At 41.2% G+C, this 24,684-nt stretch overlaps 1 protein-coding gene across 7 annotated transcripts in view; it reads right to left on the bottom strand.

Moving 5' to 3' along the window:
- Nucleotides 1–24,684, bottom strand: part of FRMPD4 (FERM and PDZ domain containing 4) — a 958,701-nt gene that overhangs the window by 7,066 nt on the left and 926,951 nt on the right. For all 7 annotated transcript variants that reach the window (XM_055269159.1, XM_063634947.1, XM_055269163.2 and 4 more), the window contains 7 exons: nucleotides 24,021–24,140; nucleotides 16,176–16,312; nucleotides 13,700–13,826; nucleotides 10,968–11,057; nucleotides 10,249–10,431; nucleotides 7,354–7,492; nucleotides 300–1,364 (listed from right to left, as the gene is read on the bottom strand). In XM_055269159.1, the coding sequence (XP_055125134.1) occupies nucleotides 300–1,364; nucleotides 7,354–7,492; nucleotides 10,249–10,431; nucleotides 10,968–11,057; nucleotides 13,700–13,826; nucleotides 16,176–16,312; nucleotides 24,021–24,140 (1,861 nt within the window). The remainder of the gene's footprint in view (nucleotides 1–299; nucleotides 1,365–7,353; nucleotides 7,493–10,248; nucleotides 10,432–10,967; nucleotides 11,058–13,699; nucleotides 13,827–16,175; nucleotides 16,313–24,020; nucleotides 24,141–24,684) is intronic.

The raw sequence follows: 24,684 nt of genomic DNA, 5'->3' as shown, positions 1-24,684 counted from the left end.
GACTCGTTATTACTAAAACAAAATACCAAGTTTTTCCCTTTTCAGTAAGGACTCTGAGTTTATTGCACAGTTTTTCCAGAAATGGGGGTGGGGGGAGATGTGCCTTATATTTTAAAAAAAATAACAACAAAGGAAATCACATACACACACAAAAACCCACGATGGCAGTTTCAGCACATATATGAAATGGGACATGTGTGAAATGGAGAACACCACGTAACAGGACTCCAAGGGCAAATGGCTTGGAAGGATGGAATGATATGGTTATCAGTGAATGAATGTAACAATTGTGAAAGAACCTGAATTGTCACTGGTCTGCTGTTCTTCTGACACGGATAGAGCCTCTAGAGCTCCCAGCGTGGAGACGACGGCATTATCCAGTCCCTTCTCACACTTGCCTTCGGCGCTGGTGGGCACAGCGTCAATGAGAGACACGGGGATCTCATCATTTTGCAGGCTGCTGCCTTTCTCCTTGTCCTCGGGGAAGGAAGCTGCCTGGCTCTGAGAGTCTTCTTCATCTGAACTGTCTCTAAAGCCAGGTGGGGGTGCGGCAATGGCCATGTTCAAGGAACGCAACAGGAAGTCATCCTCATTGTCATCACCTTCTGGAGGGGGCAGGGATGTGAGGTCAATGATGTCATCGCTTGACCCAGACAGGTTGAGGATGGCCGGCTGGTTCATCTCCCCCACCACGAGGTCCTCCTCGCAGCTCACCTCGTCCTCGTCCTCTGCGTCATCAGTGTTTTCTGCATAGCAGATGTCGTGCAAGAGGGGTTCCTCGATCCCCTCCGCGGCCTGGAAGCTCTTCACATCGCCTATGTTTGCATAAACAGAATTTTCCACAAACTGGATGCCCTCTGCCTCTGGAGTGAGATCCAGGCCCTTCATGTCACTGGCACTGCCGATGTAGAGATTTCTCTGCTTCTCCAGCATTTCAGGACTCTCATCTAGTAGCGTTTCATAGCCGAGGGTTGGGGGACTAATACCGTCATCCAAGGCGAAGTCTCCAAAAATAAAGGACACTTTAGCTCCTCTCGGAGATTCCTGTGCTTTCTTCAGAGTTTCTGGTCCTGAGAGGGTCAATAGGGACCGCTGAGCTAGACTTCTGTAGTCTGCCTCACAGGGGGCCTCCCCGGGCTGGCTCAGCTGCTGGTTAAGTCCATCTGAACTATAGGCGTTGTCTATGTACAAGTGCCGGTGCTCTTTTGGACACATGGTGCTGTCTGTGATCTCCACCGTCTTCTGCTTTGAATCTATGTATGTTATCTGGGCTTCTTGTTCCCCTTCGCCAATAAAGGTGGTCATTTGGGGTATACAGTTCCAATCTGGGCCAAGGAGGTTATGCTTCCCCTTGTTTTCAGTTCCTAAAGAGAAAGAATCATGCAAAGACACATTACTGTACTGTCTGGTTTTGGGTGGGGCCGGGGTGGGAGGCTCGTCTCTGTTTTTTAACTTAATGGCTTGTAGCATCACTTGTGTAAATACAGTTTTTCAACTACCCAAATGTAGTAGTTGTTGATTTAGGCTTCAGGTGTAAGAATTCCTTGGGTTAGGAGAACCGACCTTAACAAAATTGATACTGCATAAACTGTAATTGCTACTTGATAAAATGTAATACTATCTGGGGGTAGGGAAGTATAGCTTAATTCCATCTGACCCTTGGTTCTATTATTAAAAGGCTTCATTCATATCTACAAATGTAAATATACAACATGCCTTTTACCTTTAAAGGTGAGATTTCAATAGGCAGTTATTCCAGAACATTAATTGTTCTTTTCTTTGTAAGGTGAGATTTAATATTCCCTACTTCATGGAGGAAGATATTGAATGTTTTCCTCATTGAGTTCAGAGATGGTCAAGGATCGTCAGAGTTTTACCGTATTTTTTAGGAAATTAAGATAAATGTTGTAATGATAGTACAAAACTTCTATCTTCAGTCTTTTGATATCCCAGTGGATGTTAAAATATTCATGTATAAATGTCAGCATGCGTGTCCATGTGTATATGTGTGTGTGTGTATAAAATGCATAAGGTGGAGTAGTCACAGGTAACATAATTTTCTCTGTAATTTCTAAGCATAATTAATATTTAGATTAATTTCAATTTTTGTTTATATCATGGGAACTCCTGAAAATTTGTTTCATGTTTCTCATGGATTAAAATTACAAAACCCCAATTTAAACACTATTATTTTGTTTGCTCTTCAAGCATCTTTCAATCTGGAATTTTGATGTGGAGATTTGCTCTGATATTTAACAAGACAGAGAACTGGGTCATTCTGTTGATATTGCCTTGTAGATTCCAGAGGCAACATTGTGAGAAAATTTTAGGGCCATGCTATTCTCCCATCTGTTCCCTCAAATTGCCCCCAGCACAAGTTTGGATAACTGACACCAGATGTGCAAGACATACGGGAAATAAGTGCAGTTTTACCTAAGAGATTTTTGCTCCCCGCAAATCATGCAATGGACTTAATGCTGAACAGTGTTCAGGGTCATTTTAATAAATTCATGTATTTTCATGAGCAATAAGAGATATAATTTTGAAGGCATTGAATTATACACTGGCCATATTTGCATCTTACCTTACAATAAATAAACCTTGTGGGGGTTCAGCATTATTTTATTAACAACAATTTGGATTATGACTGGGTGTGTGTTTTGGGGGGAAGTGTGTGTGTGAGTGTGGATTGTTGCAGGAGGAAGAGTAGTAGTTCAGCAAAGTTGCATTGTAACGCGGGTTTAGGGCTTGGCAAACATTTTCTGTAAAGGGAGGCCCAGATAGTAAATATTTTGGTTTTGTGGGCCAACCATTCAATTGAGCAACTACTCAACTTAGCTGTTTTAATATGAAAGTAGCCATAGATGTTACATAAACAGATGGGTGTATGAGTTGAATGGTGGCCCCCAAAAGATATGTCCGCTCTGTGGACGTGACCTTATTTGGAAAAAGTGTCTTGCAACGTTAAGGATCTTGAGATGAGATTATCCTTAATTATCTTCATGGGCCCTAAATTCAATGGCAGAGAGAGATTTGGGCCACACAGAGAAGAGGGGAAGGCCATGTGAAGACAGAGGCAGAGACTGGAGTTAAGCAGCCGCAAGGAATGCTGGCAGCCACCAGAAGCAGGAGGAGATAAAGAGAAATCCTCCCCTAAAGCCTTTGAAGGGAGCATGGCCCTGTCAACATCCTGGTTTTGAACTTGTGGCCTCCAAAACTATGGGAGAATAAACTTATGTTGTTTAAAGCTCCCAAGTTTGTAAGAATTTGTTCCAGCAGCCTTAGGAAAGTAAAACAGTGTGTGTGGTTGATTTCCAATAAAACTTTATTTGCAAGAACATGATTTGGCCCATTGACCATAGTTTTGCCAACTCTGATTTAGATGAACAAGAAAACTGAATAGGTCAGCAGGCTGAAAGCAGTTGATGGATACTTACTGAGACCCTCCTAAAGCCCAGAGATGCATACATATGTGGGGCCAGGGATTTTGAAAGTGCTTGAAGGCTAATTTTCAAGATAGAGAAGAAGAAATGGGGGCTGTTTCTTATTAGAGATCTTGACTAAGATCCGGGATCAATCTGAGGTGAGAAGAAAGTATGTGCTCTATCTGGCTTCCTTCCAGAAGGGTCTACTGATTTGGCTTCCTGGAATAATTCTGGAGACATGGAAGAATGTGGTTTGGCGGCTGGGATCTATTCTGTGGCCCAGTCTCCTACAGAGTGGAAGGAGAGAATGGACTGGGGAAGAACTGGCCTGACGGGACTTCCGCTCTGTATTTCTTGGCTCTCAGATCTTTTGGGAGTTTCTGAAGAGAAGGGAGTACTTTCAGCCCTTAGAGTATGCTGAGCCCAGACTGCCGCTCAACCTAGCTCTATCAGTTTCTTTCTGGAGTGTGCTCTCTCTCCGTTATACTTGCTTCTCTCTCTCTGTCTCTCTCTCTCTCTCTCTCCACCTACCTCCCGCCCTCTATCTTTGAGAGTGCGGATAGGTATTTGAAACCTGGAGAAATGATGGTGAGGCTGAAGTCCCATTCTTTCCCCACAGTAATAATACTTTTTGTAACTATGTTTTTGCCTCTTTAAGTTCTATTAAACCTTATGTTGTGGGTCACTATGAATTGGACAGAGTGGAGACCCTTATTACTGTAATTATGTTTAGAATAGTAGGTTTGGTTTTCTTCATACACCTCTACAATCTTTACAGTCGATGAGGAAAGGATTTATTTTCAAGACAAACTTTAAAATTTGCAAAACAATTCCAAATTCCTATATATATTCAAGCGAAGAAAGGAGATACACTCTATCCTTGTAACTATCAAGTTCTGTAATAAATCACATATACCACTTACTGCGTATATAGAAGCTTGGATATCTTAGGTGTGTGATATTTGTGAAGCCTTATTACGGGTTTACTTTCCCTAAGTTTCATATTAGGAAAATAAGCCTCATTAATAGGCAAAAAATAAGTAAAAACAGGTACATTGGAAATGGAAAATATAACACTGGGATTAGATCCTCAGTGGAAGCTTTATCATGTTTTTCTGACAATTCATGAGATTAGTCAGTTTATAATTCAGGTGGTTGATGAGGACATCAAAAGACAGTTTTCTTAAAGAGGATGTTTTTCTTGATAAATTCTTTGTTGCAGTTAGGAGTTTGTAGGCAAAGGATAAAAAAATAATAAAACATGTCTCTGTGACCATTGAAAATTACAAAAAAAAAAAATTTGAAAATAAAAAGCCAAAAACTGGTTTTCCAGTGGGAAACAATTGTGTCAAATTGCTGAACTGCTCTTTGGAATTTCTTTACTTTTCTTCCTTTTTTTTTTCTTTTAGACCCAGGATCTTGCTTTGTCAGCCAGCCTGGAGGCTGGAGTGCAATCATGTGCTTGGCTCACTAAAGCCTTGACCTCCCGGGCTTGCATGATCCTCCCACCTCAATGTCCAAAGTAGCTGGGACCACAGGTGTATGCCATTTTAAATTTTTTTCGTGGATACAGTGTCTCACTTTGTTGCTCAGGCTGGTCTCAAGCTCCTGGGTTCAAGTGATCCACCCGCCTCGGACTCCCCAAGTGCTGAGACTACAGGCATGAGCCACCGTGCCCAGCCTTCTTTGGAATTTCAAAGGTCAGCATTAAATTGCTCTAAATCTCCTAGCTCAATGAAAACATGCGGTCATAAAAATGTTTACTGCCAAACCCAGTGCACGCCTATCACCTCCTTTTTGTTCTTTCTTTTTCTATATTTATTTTTAAACATTTGTGTCTCTCAGGAGCTTTCTTTGCCTCATGTTCTGTCTTTCTCTCCTTTCTGTGTTTCTGTCACTTTCTAATTTATTATTTATTTATTTTTGAGACAGGGTTTTGCTCTGTCACCTAGGCCAGAGTGTAGTGGCGTAGTCATAGCTCACAGCAGCGTTGACCTCCTAGGCTCAAGGTATCCTCCCACCTCAGCCTCCCGTGTAGCTAGGACTACAGGCGCGTGCCACCACACCTGGCTAATTTTTATATTTTTCGTAGAGACGAGGTCTCCCTGTGTTGCCCAGTCTGATCTCAAACTCCTGTGCTTAAGTGATCCTCCTGCCTCAGCCTCCCAAAGCCCTGGGATTACAGGCATGAACCACTGCACCCGGCTTCTATCTCTGTCATTCTGGGTTCTTTCTGCCTCTGTTTTTTTTTTTTTCCACTGCTCATTATTAATAGAAATGCTGAGCATCATTTTAGATGATGTACCTAGATTATTTTTCTAACCCTTGCAAGCTAGTTTTTTAATCCCATTTTACAAATGAAGAAACGCAAGCTCAGAGAAATTAAAAAAAATCAGACACCTCAAGATGGGACCGGATTAAATCTCGGATTTATTTGACTTGAAAGTCCAAGTGTTGCCTTCTAACATGCTTTATCCATTGCTCCCTGTTTCTAGCTTCCCTTTTTCTATGACTGAGCTGCTTCCATTCACATGGCCATCATAGTAAACTGTGTGTGAGTCTGTATGCGTGTGTAAATGTGTCTACATACTGCAGTATATTTATGGAATAAAGTTTGATGTTTCTGCTCAATTTAACGGTGAGAGAACTTCCTTCCCTTTTTTTCTCCCCCCATTTTCTCAGAAATGCTGGGGACCGGGGCGGAGGGTGGGGTGGGGGGAAGGGAGAAAAAAGAGAAGCAACAGTAAAATTTGTTTTTAAGAATTCCCCTTTCTTTTAAAAGAAACCCCAATTATGGAACCTCTGATTATAATTTTTTTTAACGGGTCAGTGGCTGTGCCTAGAATGGTGGCATCTGTCCATCAGTGACATTTACTAAGCATCCACTGTAGATGGAATAAAATGCTTAACTGAAGAAAAAATGTTCTAAAACCAATGAAAACCACCTACTGTCAAAGGAATAATCAATTTAACATTTGTAGCCTTCCCTGTCCTCATTGTGGGGATCTTTTTTTCTGTCAAGTAGGTGAACTGAATTATTTAATGTCTTTGCCATCTTGGTGCTCCTATTATGGATCCAAGATGGCTGCCAATGTGGAAGAATTTTCTTCTAGTGTTCCTAAGTCCAAGTGCTAGGCAATAACCACTTCTTCCTGTTTGTAAAGTTCCCAGAATCCTGGGCATAAGTCTGACTACAGGCAGGAGGCTCCCAGATACCTGGGCTCAGGACACCGTCAGGAGAGACCAGCCCTAAAGCAGGGGCTCACAACTCGTGTTCAGGCATTCCACCATTAGTCCTCTGGCCCTGACCTCTGTAAGAGTAAGGCCATGAAAACCCAGCCATAGAGACTTTCTTGATAATAAAATCAAGGTTGGAGCAAGCACCCTGACACTTCTGAGTGACGTGTCAAATGTGGTGAGAAATCAGCATTTTTCTTCTTAACAATTAGCCCACATCAAAGGTATCTGAAGGCTTTTTGCATTGAATTTGGACATTTGATTTTTTTGTGGGTACAATTTTAACTTTTTAAAATTTTAATTTTAATTAATTAATTTATTTTGAGACAGAGTCTCACTCTGTCACCCAGACTGGAGTGCAGTGGTGCGATCTCGGCTCACTGCAACCTCTGCCTCCCGGGTTCAAGTGATTCTCCTGCCTCAGCCTCCCGAATAGCTGAGATTACAGGCGCATGCCACTACGCCCAGCTAATTTTTGTATTTTTAGTAGAGATGGTGTTTCACCATGTTGGTCAGGCTAGTCTTGAAAGCCTGACCTCGTGATCCGCCTGCCTTGGCCTCCCAAAGTGCCAAGATTACAGGCGTGAGCCACCGTGCCCGGCCTTAACTTTTCAGAAAACATCCTTATTATTGTTGTCAGGTGGGGTGTTTGCAGGGAGGTCAGTGCTTCATGAATTCAGGAAGAGAATACCTGTTTCCTGGGTCGCTGTGTTTTTCTTGTTGGCCATGTTGAATATCGACCTCCTGGAATCAACAAGCAGCCGGTAGTATCCAGCTGTCAAGCAGGCCAGGTTCATGGCATCTGAGGATTCCATCAGAAGCGTGATGGGCTACACAAAAGAGAACACTTTGGTTAAAGCCATCCATTCTTAATAACATCCCTGGAGTGTCAACAGCTGCATTTATGCTTATGGAAAAAGGAGTTATTGAACAAACATTTCATGGGAGAAACCCAAAGCAGGAGGAAAAGCCAAGGATAACACAAAATGCCTTACTGAAAAACATTCAGGACACACCCTCTAAAAAGCCTGGACATTTTGAATCTCTTCCAAGTCATATATATATATATATATATGTCTATCTATCTATCTGTCTATCTATATTTGAGATAGGGTCTCGCTCTGTCGCTGAGGCTGGAGTGCAGTGGTGTGAACTCGGCTCACTGCAACCTCCACCTCCTGGGTTTAAGTGATTCTTATGCCTCAGCCTCCCGAATAGCTGGGATTACAGGCACGTGCCACCGCGCCAGGCTAATTTTTGTATTTTTAGTAGAGACGGGGCTTCACCATGTTGGCCAGACTGGTCTCCAACTCCTGATCTCAAATGATCCGCCCACCTCAGCCTCCTAAAGTGCTGGGACTGCTGGTGTGAGCCACCGCAACTGGCCCCCCAGTCATATTGAAATGAAAAAAAATGAGATTGTTTTCTTCCCAAATAATTAACATTTTTAACATTTAAAGACAATTAAACATGTTAAACTGGTAAGTTAACATTAACTAGTTAAGTTACCAGTTACCTCAGTTACCAACAGTGAACTCACAATCTGAAAATTATAGGAAGATTAAGTTTTGGGTTCACAGTGTAAATTAGTGTTAAAGAGAGGTAAAATTCAAGTGGAAATTACTGCTAAGAATGAATGAAAAGTGCCAGAGATCCAGTAAAAAGTTGCTTCTAGATGAAATTGTAAATTTACAGGAGGCTAAAACAGATGGGAGTTGAGAAAAGGCCTTACTAAAACTCTCTTGAAACAATGAGGTTATTATACAATTGGACATAGATTTGGAGCTTATAGGGAAAAAAAGTGTTATATGAAGCAATTTTTCTCATTGAGTTAGGAAGGATGTGTTTTTGTTGAAAGAGAAAAAAATGAGAGAGAGAGAAATAAGGAAGCAAGAAAAAGCAGATATGAAGAGAGGCACAAAGACAGCAAGACAGCAGGCCTCTTGCTTTCACTCCTAGGTATAGGGCACTGGGCAGATTCAGTGCCCCCAGCTGGTAGAATTTAACTTCCCTGTGAAAGCCCCTGTACTACCTGTTGAGCTGCCTTTCCTTCCACTTCAGTTGAGGTCTCCCCTCAGCCTCCAAGCCACCGCATCATTGTTTTATATAGGCAGGACGCCATCGGCCGGGCACGGCACTCATTTCTGTTTAGGACAGATGATCTCTGTCATCGGATCTGTAATAACTGCATCCAGTTCACACTTTCATCCGCCTTTCTCTGTGATGGGGCTATTTCTCTCAGCCTCTTTGCTCATGGAGTAGGATTAGCATTCCAAGTCTATCCTCACACTTTCAGCTTGCCATGAAAACCCTCTGGATCCAGCCCACGAAATCCTACAGGTCACAGCCAGCATGTCTGAGCTCCACATTCTCTCTTTCGTGATCATCCATTCCCACTGCAGAGCTCTCTAGAGTATTCTGATGTGCTTTGTAGAAACACTTTGCCACATTCTCAATGGCTGTTAATCCACTCCTCCCACACCAGCACCCTAGTGGGGATGCAGGTAGGGCTGGGTCCTCCCTGGCTATTTTCAGAGCACCCTCCAGGCTGGTGTTCTCTCTTTTGTGGAGTCACTATTTCCATTTGTTCCAGTGCCTTTTCTTCATAGAAACAGTAGAAATACTGCCATTGCCAAAATCCAATAACTCATCTCTACTGGGAAAAGAAGGTGGAGACCGGGAACCTGGACTATTTCCTGTTCTCTTTTGGGAGTAGAGTTTTGCCCTTTGTGGACCATCTCAGATTTTTTTTTTTTTTTTTTTTTTTTGAGATGGCGTCTCGCTCTGTTACCCAGGCTGGAGTGCAATGGCACCATCTAGGCTCACTGGAACCTCCATCTCTGGGTTCAAGCAATTCTCCTGCCTCAGCCTCCTGAGTAGCTGGGATTACAGGTGCGTGCCACCACGCCTGGCTAATTTTTGTATTTTTAGTAGAGATGGGGTTTCACCATGTTGGTCAGCCTGGTCTTGAACTGTTGACCTCATGACCCGCTCGCCTCGGACTCCCACAGTGCTGAGATTACAGGCATCAACCACCACACCTAGCCAGATTTTTGTTTTAAATGGAATGGCCATGACATTCATAGGAGCCAGATGTTCAGTCAGTACCAATTGCTACCATATGAGAAGACAGATGAACTAAAACATCAAGATTTTCTGAAAGAATAAACACATATGGACCCAACGTAAGCAAAGGGAGTGAGAATTCTAAAGAAAGTTGGGAAAAATCTCCCTCTTAATTTGGGTCATATATTCTAGAAAGTTAGTTCAGAAAAGTTTCCCCTACTCTATAACTAGAAATCACATATTCTAAAGTCAGAAAGGACCTAGAAATTATGTAGCTTGCTTTCTCATGTATGAATAAAAAAATTGAGCCTAGAGAAGTATAGCGACCTGTTCCCAATCACACAGCAATTTAGTGAGGACTGGAGCCCTCAGGCCTGAGTTGGGTGGATTATTTTCCGCACAACATTGCATCTGTGATGCTCTGCACACATTGACTTTTGCCTGCCTTGTAAACATCTGCAGTGTCATCAGAAATTAGCTGTTTATAGCAAGGCCATGTATCAACATCTGAAAAACTTGCCTTCACATCTAGCACGTGGAGTTCCACCCGCACCAAGCTCTCCTCCTCGGAAAACATTTCGATTCTGTTGACGTGGCTAAAGTCCGCTAAAAGAGCAACCAGGTTGGTTTTGGTGTTGATGACATGGCTTATGCCATACCGGGGCCCAACCAGGAGAGTCACTTCTGAGCGCTTTTCTGCCTGCTGAGAAAGAGAAGTTGACAACATAAAAATGCTGAACCTCTGAAATGCTTGAACCTACGATCCTATTTTTATAAGATTATATTTTCTTTAGAAAGTGTTTCTGGGTCATACTGTACTAAATCATCCAATTGGAAGAACCAGATACATGACTGAATTGAGGCTCTGATAAATTATGAGTAATTAGAAAGTAAATGTTATAGCACAGTATGTTCATAATCATAAGATGCTTTTAGAAATGAGGTTTGTTTTTTCTATTTGGTTTTCCTTTTTTCACTGTGAAAGCAACTTCTGGCTCAATGATTTAAAAGAAGGCCATTGTTAGAATCCTTTGATTCTCTCGGTTCTTCACATTTCTTTTTCTAGGGCATTCTGCAGTGGCGTTATCTAGTTTAACATTTCTTCTGATATTTTCAGAAGTTGGTTAGAAATGAAGGCTGGAGAAGATTCACAGCTGATTTGCTTTTGTCATCAGAGGTGGAATGAGCTGCTGTGGCTTCCAAGAGAAAGCAAAAAAAAAAAAAAAAAAAAGAAATTACCACTAATGTTGCCTTGAACACACGGCCCCCATACAATCGTAGGTCACTGAGGAACTTGAGATAATGCACCTTGGCTTGTAGTGCAGAGAGCTGAGGAGAGAAAAGAAACCTCAGGTGTTAACTCTATCGGGTATGACTCCATTTCAGCTGGAGACTAGCAGAAAACAAGGGTAAGACAGAAGGATGATTTTACTGCTGAAAAAGTTGAGATGTGACAAAGACTCTTCATTAGGAATAAAATTGCTACATATTTGGTTTCCTGATGAAGGACTGGAACATAAAATCAAGATTCAAATCTTCTTTATTAGGGGGTCAATGTATGGGGCACTCATGGGTATAGATATGCTGGGCCAGGGCACTCAACAAGTGAGAATGAGACCATAAAATGTTCCATTGAACATCTGCTCACTGGGAGATTTCAAGAGGTGAGTGGGCCTTCTATTTGCAATTAGGGACAGAGGTGAGGTGTCTACATATATTCCCATTGCACAAGAGACTCACCTGAATGTAGACTTTGTGGGAATCATTTTGAATACGCACCTGCAATCTAGGCAAAGCCTTCTAAACAGGCTCTTTACACTTCCCCTCTCAAGTTTCTTCCAGTCCTTGCAAGTTTTCGGGGGAAATGAACTTTCTGAGATCCAATCATTGTAGAAATGTTTGAGCTTGCTATATAAGGCTCTGTTTTATTAATTCAACTTGGAAAATCTGTTGAGTTTCACAAGTGATTTATAAATGAAATTTTATCCAGATAAAAGTTATCTTTACAAAGACTTAAAAATGTAAGATCCCATATCACTAAAAAGAGTATTTGATTAAAAAAAAAAAGGTCCATGTTTCATACTGAATGTGCCAGGGATGTTTATTAAGGTTGAAATTTTCCAACAAGGTGTAGACCACCATTAAGTGGCAATGACCATAAAATTCTATTTTCAATTGCAGATGGCTTGCCAACTTATTTGTTAACTATACATAAAGGTACTGCTCTTTTTTTTTTGAGACGGAGTCTCGCTCTGTCGCCCAGGCTGGAGTGCAGTGGCGTGATCTCGGCTCACTGCAAGCTCCGCCTCCCGGGTTCACGCCATTCTCCTGCCTCAGCCTCTCCGAGTAGCTGGGACTATAGGCGCCCGCCACCACGCCCGGCTAATTTTTTTGTATTTTTAGTAGAGACGGGGTTTCACCGTGGTCTCGATCTCCTGACCTCGTGATCCGCCCGCCTCGGCCTCCCAAAGTGCTGGGATTACAAGCGTGAGCCACCGCGCCTGGCCAAAGGTACTGCTCTTTATGTAATTGTTACTTAGCACCATTCATCCATCCTACTTCTTTCAAAAATGCAAAGCATTTGCAAATTGTTTTGAAAGCAAACTATTCACTCTTAGCTAGAAAAACAACCTTTAAAGGACAGTGGTGGATAAATGGATAGGTTGATTGATCTTGTAGCAGTTATCCAAATTATTACGAGTGGGCCAGGCTTGAAAAAAAATCACAAGTCAATTATAGAAATTAGCTTCCAGCAAATCAGAACTGAAGTTAAAAAGAACTTGACCCACATCATCTTGCTACATCTCTGTAAGCTGAATGCTCACTGTGATCAAAGACATCCTTCCCATGAAATTGGGAAGTGAGTTAAAGGTGGCTGATAGTGTGTTGAAACTGATTATACTTAAAAAAAAACAAAAAAAAAACAGTCATGGGGTGAGTAGGGGATAGAGATAAATGTGCCTTACCCAGTAAAAATGACTTAAAAAAATCAGATACTAAGACAAAATAATTCTCCACATAAACAGTGATTTGTATTAGAGTCACACAAACTTCTCCAGCTAATATCAATTGGCAAGTGTTCTTCGGTTGTAAGACTGCTTCCAATTTTATAGATCTAGTATTTTAAGGCTCTTTCTCTTTCTGGTTCCTGGAATCCTTTGCTTTTTATTACCTATAAGCTATACTTCTCTTTTCTGACCAACAGTATATTTTAAAATTTCCTTTGTGTTTCTCTTACTTAATGAAAACAAAAACAAAAGCATAAAAAGATTTTAACACTAATGATGGTGAATGACAGCAATAACTTTATCTTCCCTCCAAAGGTAGGATTGAATCAATTGTTTGTCAATAGGGGTGATTTTGTTCGCCGGAGCACATTTGGCAATGTCTGGAGACATTTTTGTTTGTCACGATCACGGGAGGGTGCTACCGGCATCTTGTGGGTAGAGACCAGAGATGCTGCTAAACATTCCACAATACACAGGATGTTCCCTGTAACTCCCTAACAAAGAATGATCTGTTCCCAAATGTCAATTATGCCACAGTTGAGGATCCCTGGTTTAATTAATGTGGCCTCTGACCTGCAGGGCCTCTTGCTGGCTGTTGTGCATTTAAGCTGGTCTGAGCAGTAAGCAATTGCATGATTGAAACACAGAATTATTTCACAATTCTATCTTCTATTCACAAGGTCTCAGAGGCTATGCAAACTTTTCCTGGATGGGTACATGAACACACACCTCCCCGCTACAGGACGGAGTCCATAACTTGTGAGAAAGAAATAGGTTTCTATATGAATACTTATTTTTCATTAGTGTTAGAAACATGTTAATAGTTAGAAAAAAGTTACACAGTGTTACTGCTTCTGAAAATATGGTACTAAGTATTTTATTCATGAGCTAATTTTAAACATTTAAAAAAATGCATTCAAGCCTCTCTCTTTATAATTTTCTATTAAGATGCAAATGTGATACCTTTTTACCCGGTGGTACCAAGTTTTGATTTGCTTTGACAAGATGTGAAAGTGCTTTCTTTATGTTCTTCTCTTTCATGCTTTGCAGCACAGCAGAGGGAAGAAAAGTCTCTAATCCCCATTCTTTTCTGCAATAAAGAGCATATCTTTAATTTCACATTTTTGTGATGATGAGTTATCTAAGACAGAATGGTGCTCTGATGTTTGTTGGAACAAATGGACCCTTGGTAAGGCAGAGAATGGAGACAAGTCCCCAATTAAGGAAGTAACTTTTAATGTACACTCAGGACACACACTACTAGATCATTAATACACGTTTGCATTTAAAAAGAAATCTATTCCTCACTCTCTAGAGACAATGCTAAGGAGGCATTTGGAGCCAATGTAAAGTGAAGAGACATTTTGTCCAACCAACTTCTGAATCTCTTCAAAGTCACTCACGTATCCGAGTTTGTATTTCCAACACCAATTTCTCTCCATCCCTTTGTTGATTTCTACTCTCTAATCTCCCTGTCTGCTCACATGCTTCCTCTCTTAGAAGAATGGATGCAACTCCTTCATGTCCCCAAACCATTCTTCCCTGTCCCTCCCCTCCTCCATGGCTATTTCTCTAGGCACACACAGTTCTTTTGTCCCAGCCAGTTCCTGTCTAACTCCTTCCATCAACATTTCTTGCTGGTGGTGTGGAATTGGGTGTGATTCATGAGTCTTAAGTGTGCCCAGTATTGATGTGGAAATGCCGTTATCATTCATGGGTGTGGATGTACAACAAAACAACAACAAATGGGACTGAGTTAATACATTTTTACAAAGAGCCAATTTCACCAGAAATGACTACAACCCCCTTCTAAGAAGGTCCCATATTTTGAATTCTAGGAAATCTATCCTGGAATAGAAATCCTACCCTAGGTTATGTGTCTAACGAGTGTCTTCTAAATTATGTGAAGACCTTCAAGAGGATTCCAGTTATTTCTTCTGTTCTAGGTCCTCTCCAAAGAAGGGTAGGAAGACAACTTACCCCCACTACTTGACCATTCATATTCTTCACTAGTTAAGATGGTATATTTCATGATCATTATGTTTTCTTCCTTCTCAGCTTGTACTTACTGTCTTATGCATCACTTGGCACTACTTATGGGCTATCTTGTAATCCTACTTGTATCATTATTTTAAATAATTACTTTTCCTATCTTTATATCTTGTTTTTACAATCAGACCACAAGTTCCTCAATGGCCAGGAATATAATTCGTACATATTAGTATTTTCTACTGTCCTAATGTGAGTGCTATATAAAATGCTCAATGAATATTTGTTGGTCAAAGGAATTTATGAATGAGAACATTATTATAGACTTTTCAGGATTCTTACTCAAGCCAGATATCTCTGAGACGTTTTTGACCATACAGTGTTCAACCTGGTAAAATGTGGGTACAGAAAGTAGGAAAATAAATGCATTTTAATTGTCTGAAAATCATCTCAGGTTGTGCAGGCCACCTTTTCAAATGGCGGCCAGTTTCACCTGTCCCCAAGAACTTTAAAAAGGAGAGTGGAAGAGGGTGTGAATGTGTCCAGCTGAGCACGAGATCTCTTTGTGAGCCAAGTCTTTCTCAGGCTACAGTCGCGCTTATGTGTGGGGAGAGAGAGAAAGCATCTGGAAGGAGTGAACTGAAGGCCTGAGGTTCTCAAATTGCACATGAGGATTTGTCCCTACATGCCAACAGGTGACTGAGAGTTGTCAGAACAGTGGTGTTAAAGTCAGCAAGTTAGAGATTTAATCCTTCCCAACACAGGCTCATGAATTTATTGAGAAAAGCCATTTTGCCCCCTGGTGGGTCAACCTGGCATTGTGGAATTTAGAAAGGCTTTCTAGGCAGCCCATGAGACGTTTCTTTGGAAAGTGGGATTTTAATTAGTTTATACATCTTTTGGAGGTGAGATTGCAAGCAGGGTGTGGGGGGAGGTCCAAGGCTTTAGCATTACATGTGTTTCCAAACGCAGGTGCCTCAACCCATCACACAATCTATAGCACAATGGGGAGTCCCACTGCCTGGGTTTGAATCCTGTATCCCCGCGTTAATAGCCGTTTGACTTGGGCAAGTTATTCTGTGACTCGGTTTGCTCATCTGTAAAATGAAGCTAAAATCCTACTAATCTCATAGGGATGTTGTGAGAATTAAACAAGTTAATGTGTGAAAAGTGCTAAGACCAAAGCTTGGCTTGGAATCAAGCCCCTTTAGGAATTCAAAAATTTATGCTTCATTTTAAATATGTCCCTCATCTTAACTACAATGCTCTAAAGGTGGATTAGAAATGGATCTCTTCTACCAGAAATGAGCATGATATTCATACATTTTGCCACTGGCGAATAAATGCTTTGCCACAAACAAGATCAATTTTGGACAAATAACAAAAATACACCCGGGCTAAGGGAGGCGGCATGTCTGTCTCCGAAATGGCGCTGAGAGTCAACACTTACTCGATGTATTTGAGGGAGATTTTCTGCGTTTGCTTGGTGGTAACGGTTGCAATGTACATTTGTAACGCGGCCAGCCGCAGGGCTATGTCATATTTCAGCTCCGGCCCAAATCGCTCCTGAACCACATCGTTACAACTCTGCGAAGAGACCAGCAGGGGGCACAGCTTGTCAAAGAATAGGCTGCAGCGCGTGGACTTAGAGAGCAGGTGACATACATTTCCCCGAGCGTTTCAACCTTCACTTCCCAGGCAAGGAGCTAAATGTGGAAACATCTCCACCGTGCTGCTTGGAAACGAGTCAGTATTTAATTGCACGCGCAAACACAGAGACCACACAAAACATTTAGCATTCATCGACGAGCTGCTATTTAAATATTTAGCTTTTTGTAAAAACAATTAGGAATTTAGGTATGAAATTTCCAAACACAGGTGCCGCAGTTGAATGCATACAGCATTGATAGCATAAGGTGGCTTCTGGAGTTAGGCTGCCTGAATTGGAATCTTAGGCTTGAAACTTGTTTCTCCACTTCATTAGGGGCACAAACTTGGGCACCTTCTTAATTGTCTGTGCCTCAGTTTTCTCTTCTGTAAATTGGGGATAATACTGCTCCCTCTTCACTGGGTTGTGGTGACCATTAAATGAGTGAACCATGAAAAGTCCTTAGAATCCCAGCACTTTGGGAGGCCAAGGCGGGTGGATTACGTGAGCCCTGGAGTTCAAGACCAGCCTGGGCAACATGATGAAATCCAGTCTCTACAAAAAATACAAAAATTAGCTGGGTATGGTGGTGTGTGCCTGTAGTCCCAGCTACTCAGGAGGCTGAAGCAGGAGGATCGCTTGAGTCCAAGAGTTTGCGGCTGCAGTGAGCCTTGATCACACCACTGCATTCCAGCCTTGGCAAAAGAGCAAGACCTTGTCAAAAAAAAAAAAAAAAAAAAAAAGCTAAAACAAAACCCCAGAAGCTCTTAGAACTGTACTTGGTAGGGTGTAAGCCCTCTTACATATTTACTACTGTCACCACCAACATCATTCTCCTCCTCCTCGTTATCAGCCACAGCAGCTGCAGGACTCATATCCACTTGTTCTGGCATTCTCCGTTTCCCAATAGCTACCTGTGTAGGTAATTTTAGACCATTCACTTTAACTCTTGCAGCCTCAGTTTACTCATCTGTGCAAAGGGGATTCATGCTAACTATTTCACTGGAGTGGCTGGAGGATTAGATGAGATGCACATCAAGTGCTTTATCACAGCACATTGGTACACTGGGTAAAGGGAGCTATTGAACTCCTCTGTTCACTTCAAAGGCAACTGCCCTGCTTCTTCAAGTGCCTGACTTTCTGGGAGTCATTCCTCCTCTTTCAGCCTTAGTTTGTTCATCTGTAGAATAAGGTCACCTATCTCACAGGGTTTGTTGTGGGGATCAGATTGAAGAGTGGCTGAGAGTGTGTCATCAAGTGTAAAGTGCCACATGGGAACAGAGGTTGGCTTTGGAGTAGGATCCTCACTTACTGCTTAGACACAAGGCAGTGAGCTAAGTGCTGCTGGGAAGCGCTGCATTGCTTAGGCATATTCTACACGTGTGTTCACTTACTTTTGTTCTGGGAAACTGGATTCCTGGGCTAGAAAAGATGGTATTTAGCTCCTTTCTTATTTCCTCCGTTTCTTTATTCTTTGGCTTGCCCCAAGAATATTTTGTTGGAGCTCAAAAAACAATACCCCAAAATGAAGGCCTCAGAAACAAAAGTATTTCTTTGACCTTCTCCTGCCCTCCTGTTTTTTATTTCTGTTCTCGCTGGAGGCTAGCCAAAGAAACTAGAATCCCTCTTCCCCAAGGTGGGTCATAGAAACTAGAACCCCCTTTCCCCAAAGCCAGCCATAAAACCTAAAAATATGACTCTAATTTTCCCTCTGCCCTGTGTAAAAACTGGCCATAAAGAAATTATCTGACCAACATGGTTTGATTGTAGGTCATAAGACTCCCATTCCAGAAAGGGTCCTGCCCCACACCCAGAAGGAAGGAACGCTGCTCAGAGAGGCCAAGAAGAATCTAGGCCTTGCTAGGTTTCTTCATTCAGTCCATTAGCATTAGGTCAGGCCCTTTTTGTCTAATCCTATTTCTACACGGCTATCCATACTTTGTTGAACATTAGCATAAAAATGGACAATTTCCCTTGTATCTTTGGGACTTCATTCTGAAGGCTCCCGTGGATATAAATTAAATATATTTGTATGCCTTTTCCCTAATTCATTTGTCTTTTTCGACTTGAGTTTTTAGTGAAACTTCAGTGGGCCCTTGGCCTCAAATGAAAAACTATATCAAGATTTGCTTGCCTCCTTTCCAAGAGAAGCACGTTTATAACCGCTTCCTATATTGATTTTACTAAAATAGGAACATGTACCCCTGGATGGCTTCTGCATACAGTATTTACACTGTGCACACTCACCCATGCTGCACCGGTGCTGTGCCATGCGTGCATGCTCTGTATCCACGTGCCATGGGTGCATGTCTCTCAGCCCATCACTTCACTGCTAAGAGTGAAGTCACATTCTCTCACCTGTTCATCCCTAATATGATCTTCCACCTTTGCTTCTCCTTAAAATCTTAAACCTATTTGGATTGCACAGCACCCCTTGTCAGAAGTGGGTCTGTCCAGAGACAGGAGATAGGGTGGTCTGATTTAAGGCAGCCTCTGAGAGCAGTTACAGGCTGCCATTTTGTTTTGCTAGTCTTGGGTTTACCAGTTATTTCCAAGAGCTCAGGGTTGTCCACATGGGCTCCAAGGGGTTGGGGGCCTAGATAGGGTCATTTTATACAGTCCCATAAAGGATGGGGTGAGAAAACCATTGGCACAGTGAGGAATCAATTTTTTGAGAAATCATTTTCTTCAACAACTGCTATGCCGTGATGGATTGAAAGAGGATTTGGGCATAGAATCTAGAGACAAAAGCCCCAGGTTTGATTCTAGGTTCTGTCAACTTCTAATAAAATGACCTTGAACATGGCATTTCATCTCTCTTGAGCCTCAGTTTCCTTATCAGAAAAATGGGTTAAGTCTCAAAAACAACTAACTTGAGAGTTAGCAATGAACTCGCAAGGTTGCCATGATACCTGTAAATATGTTTCACGAAATGGAAGATACTTGATAAAGATGAGCCATCACTATTACTTCTCCTAAGAGTCACAGCTGGGACCATATTTCCCATCACTGCTTTACCCTGTATTTAACTAGACTTCTGGATGAATTTTTTGACAAGGTGATTAATTACATTATATAATTAGTTCAGACTGATCCTGGAGAATGAGTGTGAAATTTGGAATATATATATATTCCACATATATATATATTTGGCACTAATCATGCTTTTATTACTCTCAACTATATTACTTAAAATACAATTATACAAGCAAATGGGTAATATCTGTTTTGCTAAATAGAGATCCCAAAAGGCTCCACTTGAGGCTTCCAGAATGTTCATTTATAACTAACATGTTAGATCTTAAAAAGGAAACCAATGAACCTGGAAAACATCATTCTCAGTAAACTATCGCAAGGACAAAAAACCAAACACCGCATGTTCTCACTCATATGTGGGAATTGAACAATGAGAACTCATGGACACAGGAAGGGGAACATCACACTCCGGGGACTGTTGTGGGGTGGGGGGAGGGGGGAGGGACAGCATTAGGAGATATACCTAATGCTAAATGACGAGTTAATGGGTGCAGCAAAACAACATGGCACATGGATACATATGTAACAAACCTGCATGTTGTGCACATGTACACTAAAACCTAAAGTATAATAATAAAAAAAAAATAAAAAAAAAGGAAACCAATAGTACTATAGTATTTGAAAACATTTTGGAGACTCTTAGGTCTTACTCATTTGCTAATTGACATAACAGTCTTTTTCTTAACAGATAGTGGACAGGTAAATGTCAGTATAGTCCATTGTAATGATAAATTTGAACAATCTGGACTATTAGCATTTATTGTTAATATATATGCTAAAATCTGTAAAATATGTCATGGACCATTAAGAACTAGGAGATTAATAGATATTAGTATTGCAACTTCTGTTTTCATCATCATGATTCATCTAGTCAATGGCTACTGTCCTCATTAGAAGCCCACTAAGTTAAATTGATTTTATCTTTGTAAAGCGATACATGTTGCTCCTGCTTACTCTTTTGTTCTCTAGGCTTGTTTTGTTGCATCTTTTTAGTATCTTGAAATCAACATGGGCACCCAGACACCATTTGCAGATCTGTTGACTTATATTAGATGTTATTTTAGACTTATGGTAGCATGTATTCTGTGATACAAGGCATTTCAAAGAAGAGGGTCTGAGGCAAAGACATTCTGATTTCCTGTTTCAGCGGAGGATATATGACAGTTGCTTTATTTTGGTCTTTACTGCCTACCATACTTGTTTTTCTGTTTTTCCCCCTCTGGCTGTGCCTTGAAGAGGTGGCTAATTCACTGCCTATTTTATACCCAAGGCAAGAAAGCAGAAACATCCTCAGTCTTTTTCTGTTAGTCCCTGGGCAAGATTTCCAGACACATTTTTGTGTTCCGAGGACAGTCTCACATGTATAAAGCATGTGTCTGTTGAATAAGAAAGATCTCCCTAAACTGCATTAGATTTGTGCAAACACACCTTAAACAGAACTGGGTTTAACTGTACTCCTTGTCTACTTAAGAGGTCTCCTTTCCCCAAGACAAATGCAACCATATTGTTCTTTTATAAATGCAATGGACTCGTGATGTTTAAATGGAAGCAGAGTAAAATAGTTGTAAAGCACCATCTTGCGAATGGGGTGAGTATATAATTATAGAGAACAACCACTGAATGCACTCACTGTCTACAGCGACTACTGACCTGCACCTGTAACTATTTACTTGCAACTAACGATGTAGCACATGATCTGAGCTGCAGTAGCAGAGCCCTGGGTTGGTTCTTAGCAGGGACATGGGGAAGATAAGATGCAGTAACAGATCGGCTGAGAATCAGGCTCTGTTTCATGCAGTCACGTCTGCTGGGGACAAGGAGATATTGTTGACAAGTGAGGGGTCCAGGTGATCAAAGCTTAACGTTAAAAAAACCCAAAACGTGGCAGTTTCGTTGTTCAGGGTGGAAAATATTTTAAAGCACACTACACATTTCTTTACTTGGTCAACAGGGTTCACTGAACAGGACTTGACTTTTCCCAATGATGTAGGGTTATCTTCATGAACGTTAATCATCCCACTGAGCTGTAAATACCACAGTCTTCCAAAGACCACTGAGGTGGGGAAAATTTGACTGGCCTCACCCTGAGTGCCCCCATCTGCTAGAACATTCTTGTATGTTCTGTGTCTTTCCTGTCTGACTTAACCTGTGATCTTCAGGGCTTATTGCCATTTTAATTTATGTCACCGTTCTTAACCTCTGGTACCTACCTTGTCTAGTCTCTCTTCCATCTTCCACCTACTTTTTTTTTCTACCCAGTTTTTGAAGATTACAAATGTTTTGAAATATGCAAGAAAGTATTGAAAATAGTAGAGCAAACACTAGTGTTATTAACTACCTAGAGTTAACAAATGCTTCTTTTTATTTTTCTTACTTTTTTGCTTTATATATTTTATACATGGTTCCAGCAATGTTTGCCTTATACAGATATTCTCAAAGACAGCATGTCTTTTTTTTTTTTTTTGCTTCATTTTTGTTTTTTCTCTCTTTCTGGCAGTGGGGAGGGGGAGGTTATGTTTAGATTTGCAACCTCTTCGAGTAGTTAGTTCTACTGCTAGATGTCTAAGCTGTCTAAGGATTAGGTAAGTTGGTTCTTACTGTTTAATGTGATTATATTGGAAATTTAAGCGAGAGTAATAGGAAGCAGCTATAGTAAAATATAGGAACACCTCATAAATATCAACTTGGATAAATTCCCTTTGGAACAAACTACACCAGATACTCATTCCTGGAAACTTTCATCTTTGGGGAATTATAGCTCAGAATCAGATATCAGTCTGGAAAAGACTGTTCTCTTCAAGTTTTACCACCTTGAAATTAACAATTCAGTAAAATGAATATCACAATTTTTCAGAATAATCTAAGCATCAAATGAATGAATAAATAAGTAAATAAAGGAGAAGGGAAAACTCTCATCATACCAATTAATAAATGCAGAAGCAATAATGAAATTAGAAAAATCATAATTTTCAACCACAATTATAATGATGGATTCAGATAAGAATAATCAATTAGGGCTGGGCGCAATGGCTCACGCCTATAATCCCAGCACTTTGGGAGACTGAGGTGGGCAGATCACCTGAGGTTGGGAGTTCAAGACCAACCTGACCAACATGGAGAAACCCCATATCTACTAAAAATACAGAATTAGCCTGGCGTAGTGGTGCATGCCTGTAATCCCAGCTACTTGGGAGGCTGAGGTAGTAGAATCTCTTGAACCCAGGAGGCAGAGGTTGCAGTGAGCCAAGATCGTGCCATTGCACTCCAGCCTGGGCAACAAGAGCAAAACTCCGTCTCAAAAAAAGAAAAAAAAATCATCATTCGGTACTAAAACTAGTGGGTGAGAGTTTGATGAAGAAGATAATAAGAGTTACAGGCCGGGCACGGTGGCTCACGCCTGTAATCCCAGCACTTTGGGAGGCCAAGGTGCGTGGATCGTGAAGTCAGGAGTTTCAGACCAGCCTGGTCAACATGGCAAAACCCCGTCTCTACTAAAAATACAAAAATTAGCTGGGCGTGGTGTCAGGCACCTGTAATCCCAACTACTTGGGAGGCTGAGGCAGGAGAATCACTTGAACCCAGGAGGCAGAGGTTGCAGTGAGCCAAGATCGTGCCATTGCACTCCAGCCTGGGTGACAAGAGCAAGATTCTATCTCAAAATAAATAAATAAATAAAAAGAGTTACAAAGTGACTCTCCACAAATCACTTTTTAATTACAAAAGGAAGAGTAGTAGCTTTTGGGTGAATTCGGAGAACATCACCTTAACCAAGAGTCGAAGTTCGTTTTGCCATTAAAGGGATAAACTGACATCATGTGCCTCTTGATGTGTTACGCTGAGGACACAAAGTCACTCGTGTTCTTCCCAAAATGTATGACATCAATCTAATCATAAGAAAACATCAGAGAAACCCAAATTGAGAGATTTCTATAAAATAGCTGACTAGTACTCCTCAAAACTATCAAGGTGGTGAAAGGCAAAAAAGGGCTGAGGAATGTTCCAGATGTAAGGAGATTAAAGAGACATGACAACTAAGTGCAAAGTGGGATCCTGCAGTGCATCTTGTTCTAGAAAAAATGTATATATAAAAGACATTTTGAGGATAATAGGCGTAATATGGATATAAACTGTAGATGAGATAATGGAAATGTATCAATGTTTACTTTCCTGATTTTGTTACTTGTATAATAATTGTATAAGAAAATGTCTTTGTTATTAGAAAACACACGCCGAAGTATTTAGGAGTAAACCAGAATTATTTTGGTAATTGACCTTCATATGGTTTAGAAAAAAATTACTTTTGTATGTGTATTTGTGTGAGCAGAGAAAACGTGCATATACTGAAGAGAAAGTAAATGTGGTAAAATGTTAACAACTGGTGAATCTGGATGAAGGGTATCGATGACTACTCTTGCAACTTTTTTGGAAGTATGAAGTTATTTCAAAATCAAACTTAAAAATAAAAAGAGCATCACAGAATTATTGTATGATTCACTGAGCTTGAGGTAGGGGACAAAAAAGAAAGATTTCAAGTTAAAGAATTCAGGGCAAAGCCCCGAAGTTAGTTTATGTCACAACATTGATATAAAACATGCCAAAATTTTAACATACCTGAACATAGAGATACTCGAAAGCAACTGGATCTCTCCTTAAAAGGTCAATTGGATCTTTTGGAACGAAGCTAATTCGGAAAAGACATCTCATCTTATGGGAGCTGGGCCTCTGTGTCACCTGGAAGAGTAGACCAATCACACAAGAACCCTTCAGTGCTGACTGAGAAATGGCTGAGGGATACTGAAGCAGTCAACTTTTTTTGGACACTAACGAAAGAATCAACGGATATTCTTTTAGTATTTATAGATACTCATTCCCTGAAAACTACGCATAACCTTGCCACTTAGGTTGGGTTCCCCAGAAGCAGACCCTGAGATGAGGGGTTGTGTGCAAGGGACCTATTAAGAAAGTGCTCCCAGGGGAGGCTAGTAAGGGAGTGGGGGAAGCAGGTCAGGAAAGAAGAGGAAGCCAAGCAAGGGTGCCTCCTCAGGGAACCCCAGCAGAGAGTAGCTATAGCCTGATCCTGCAGGAAACCCTGGAGTGGTAGCTATACCACAGAGCTGCTGAGACCTCAGCCAAAGGAGCACTGATGAGTCATTCATTTAGAGCTGTCCCAGGGGATATGAGTTTCCAGGTTTGGACACGATGGGCTCCGGTAGTCTGAGAGCAGTCCTTGGAAGAAGATCTGCAGATGCTGGCTGTTAGTGATAGCACCCCAAAT

The sequence above is a fragment of the Symphalangus syndactylus genome, chromosome X (genome assembly GCF_028878055.3).
Source record: "Symphalangus syndactylus isolate Jambi chromosome X, NHGRI_mSymSyn1-v2.1_pri, whole genome shotgun sequence".
In the NCBI taxonomy this organism is placed as follows: domain Eukaryota; kingdom Metazoa; phylum Chordata; class Mammalia; order Primates; family Hylobatidae; genus Symphalangus; species Symphalangus syndactylus.
The sequence above is the reverse complement of the archived record's forward strand: the minus strand, read 5'-3'. Positions and strand labels throughout refer to the sequence as shown.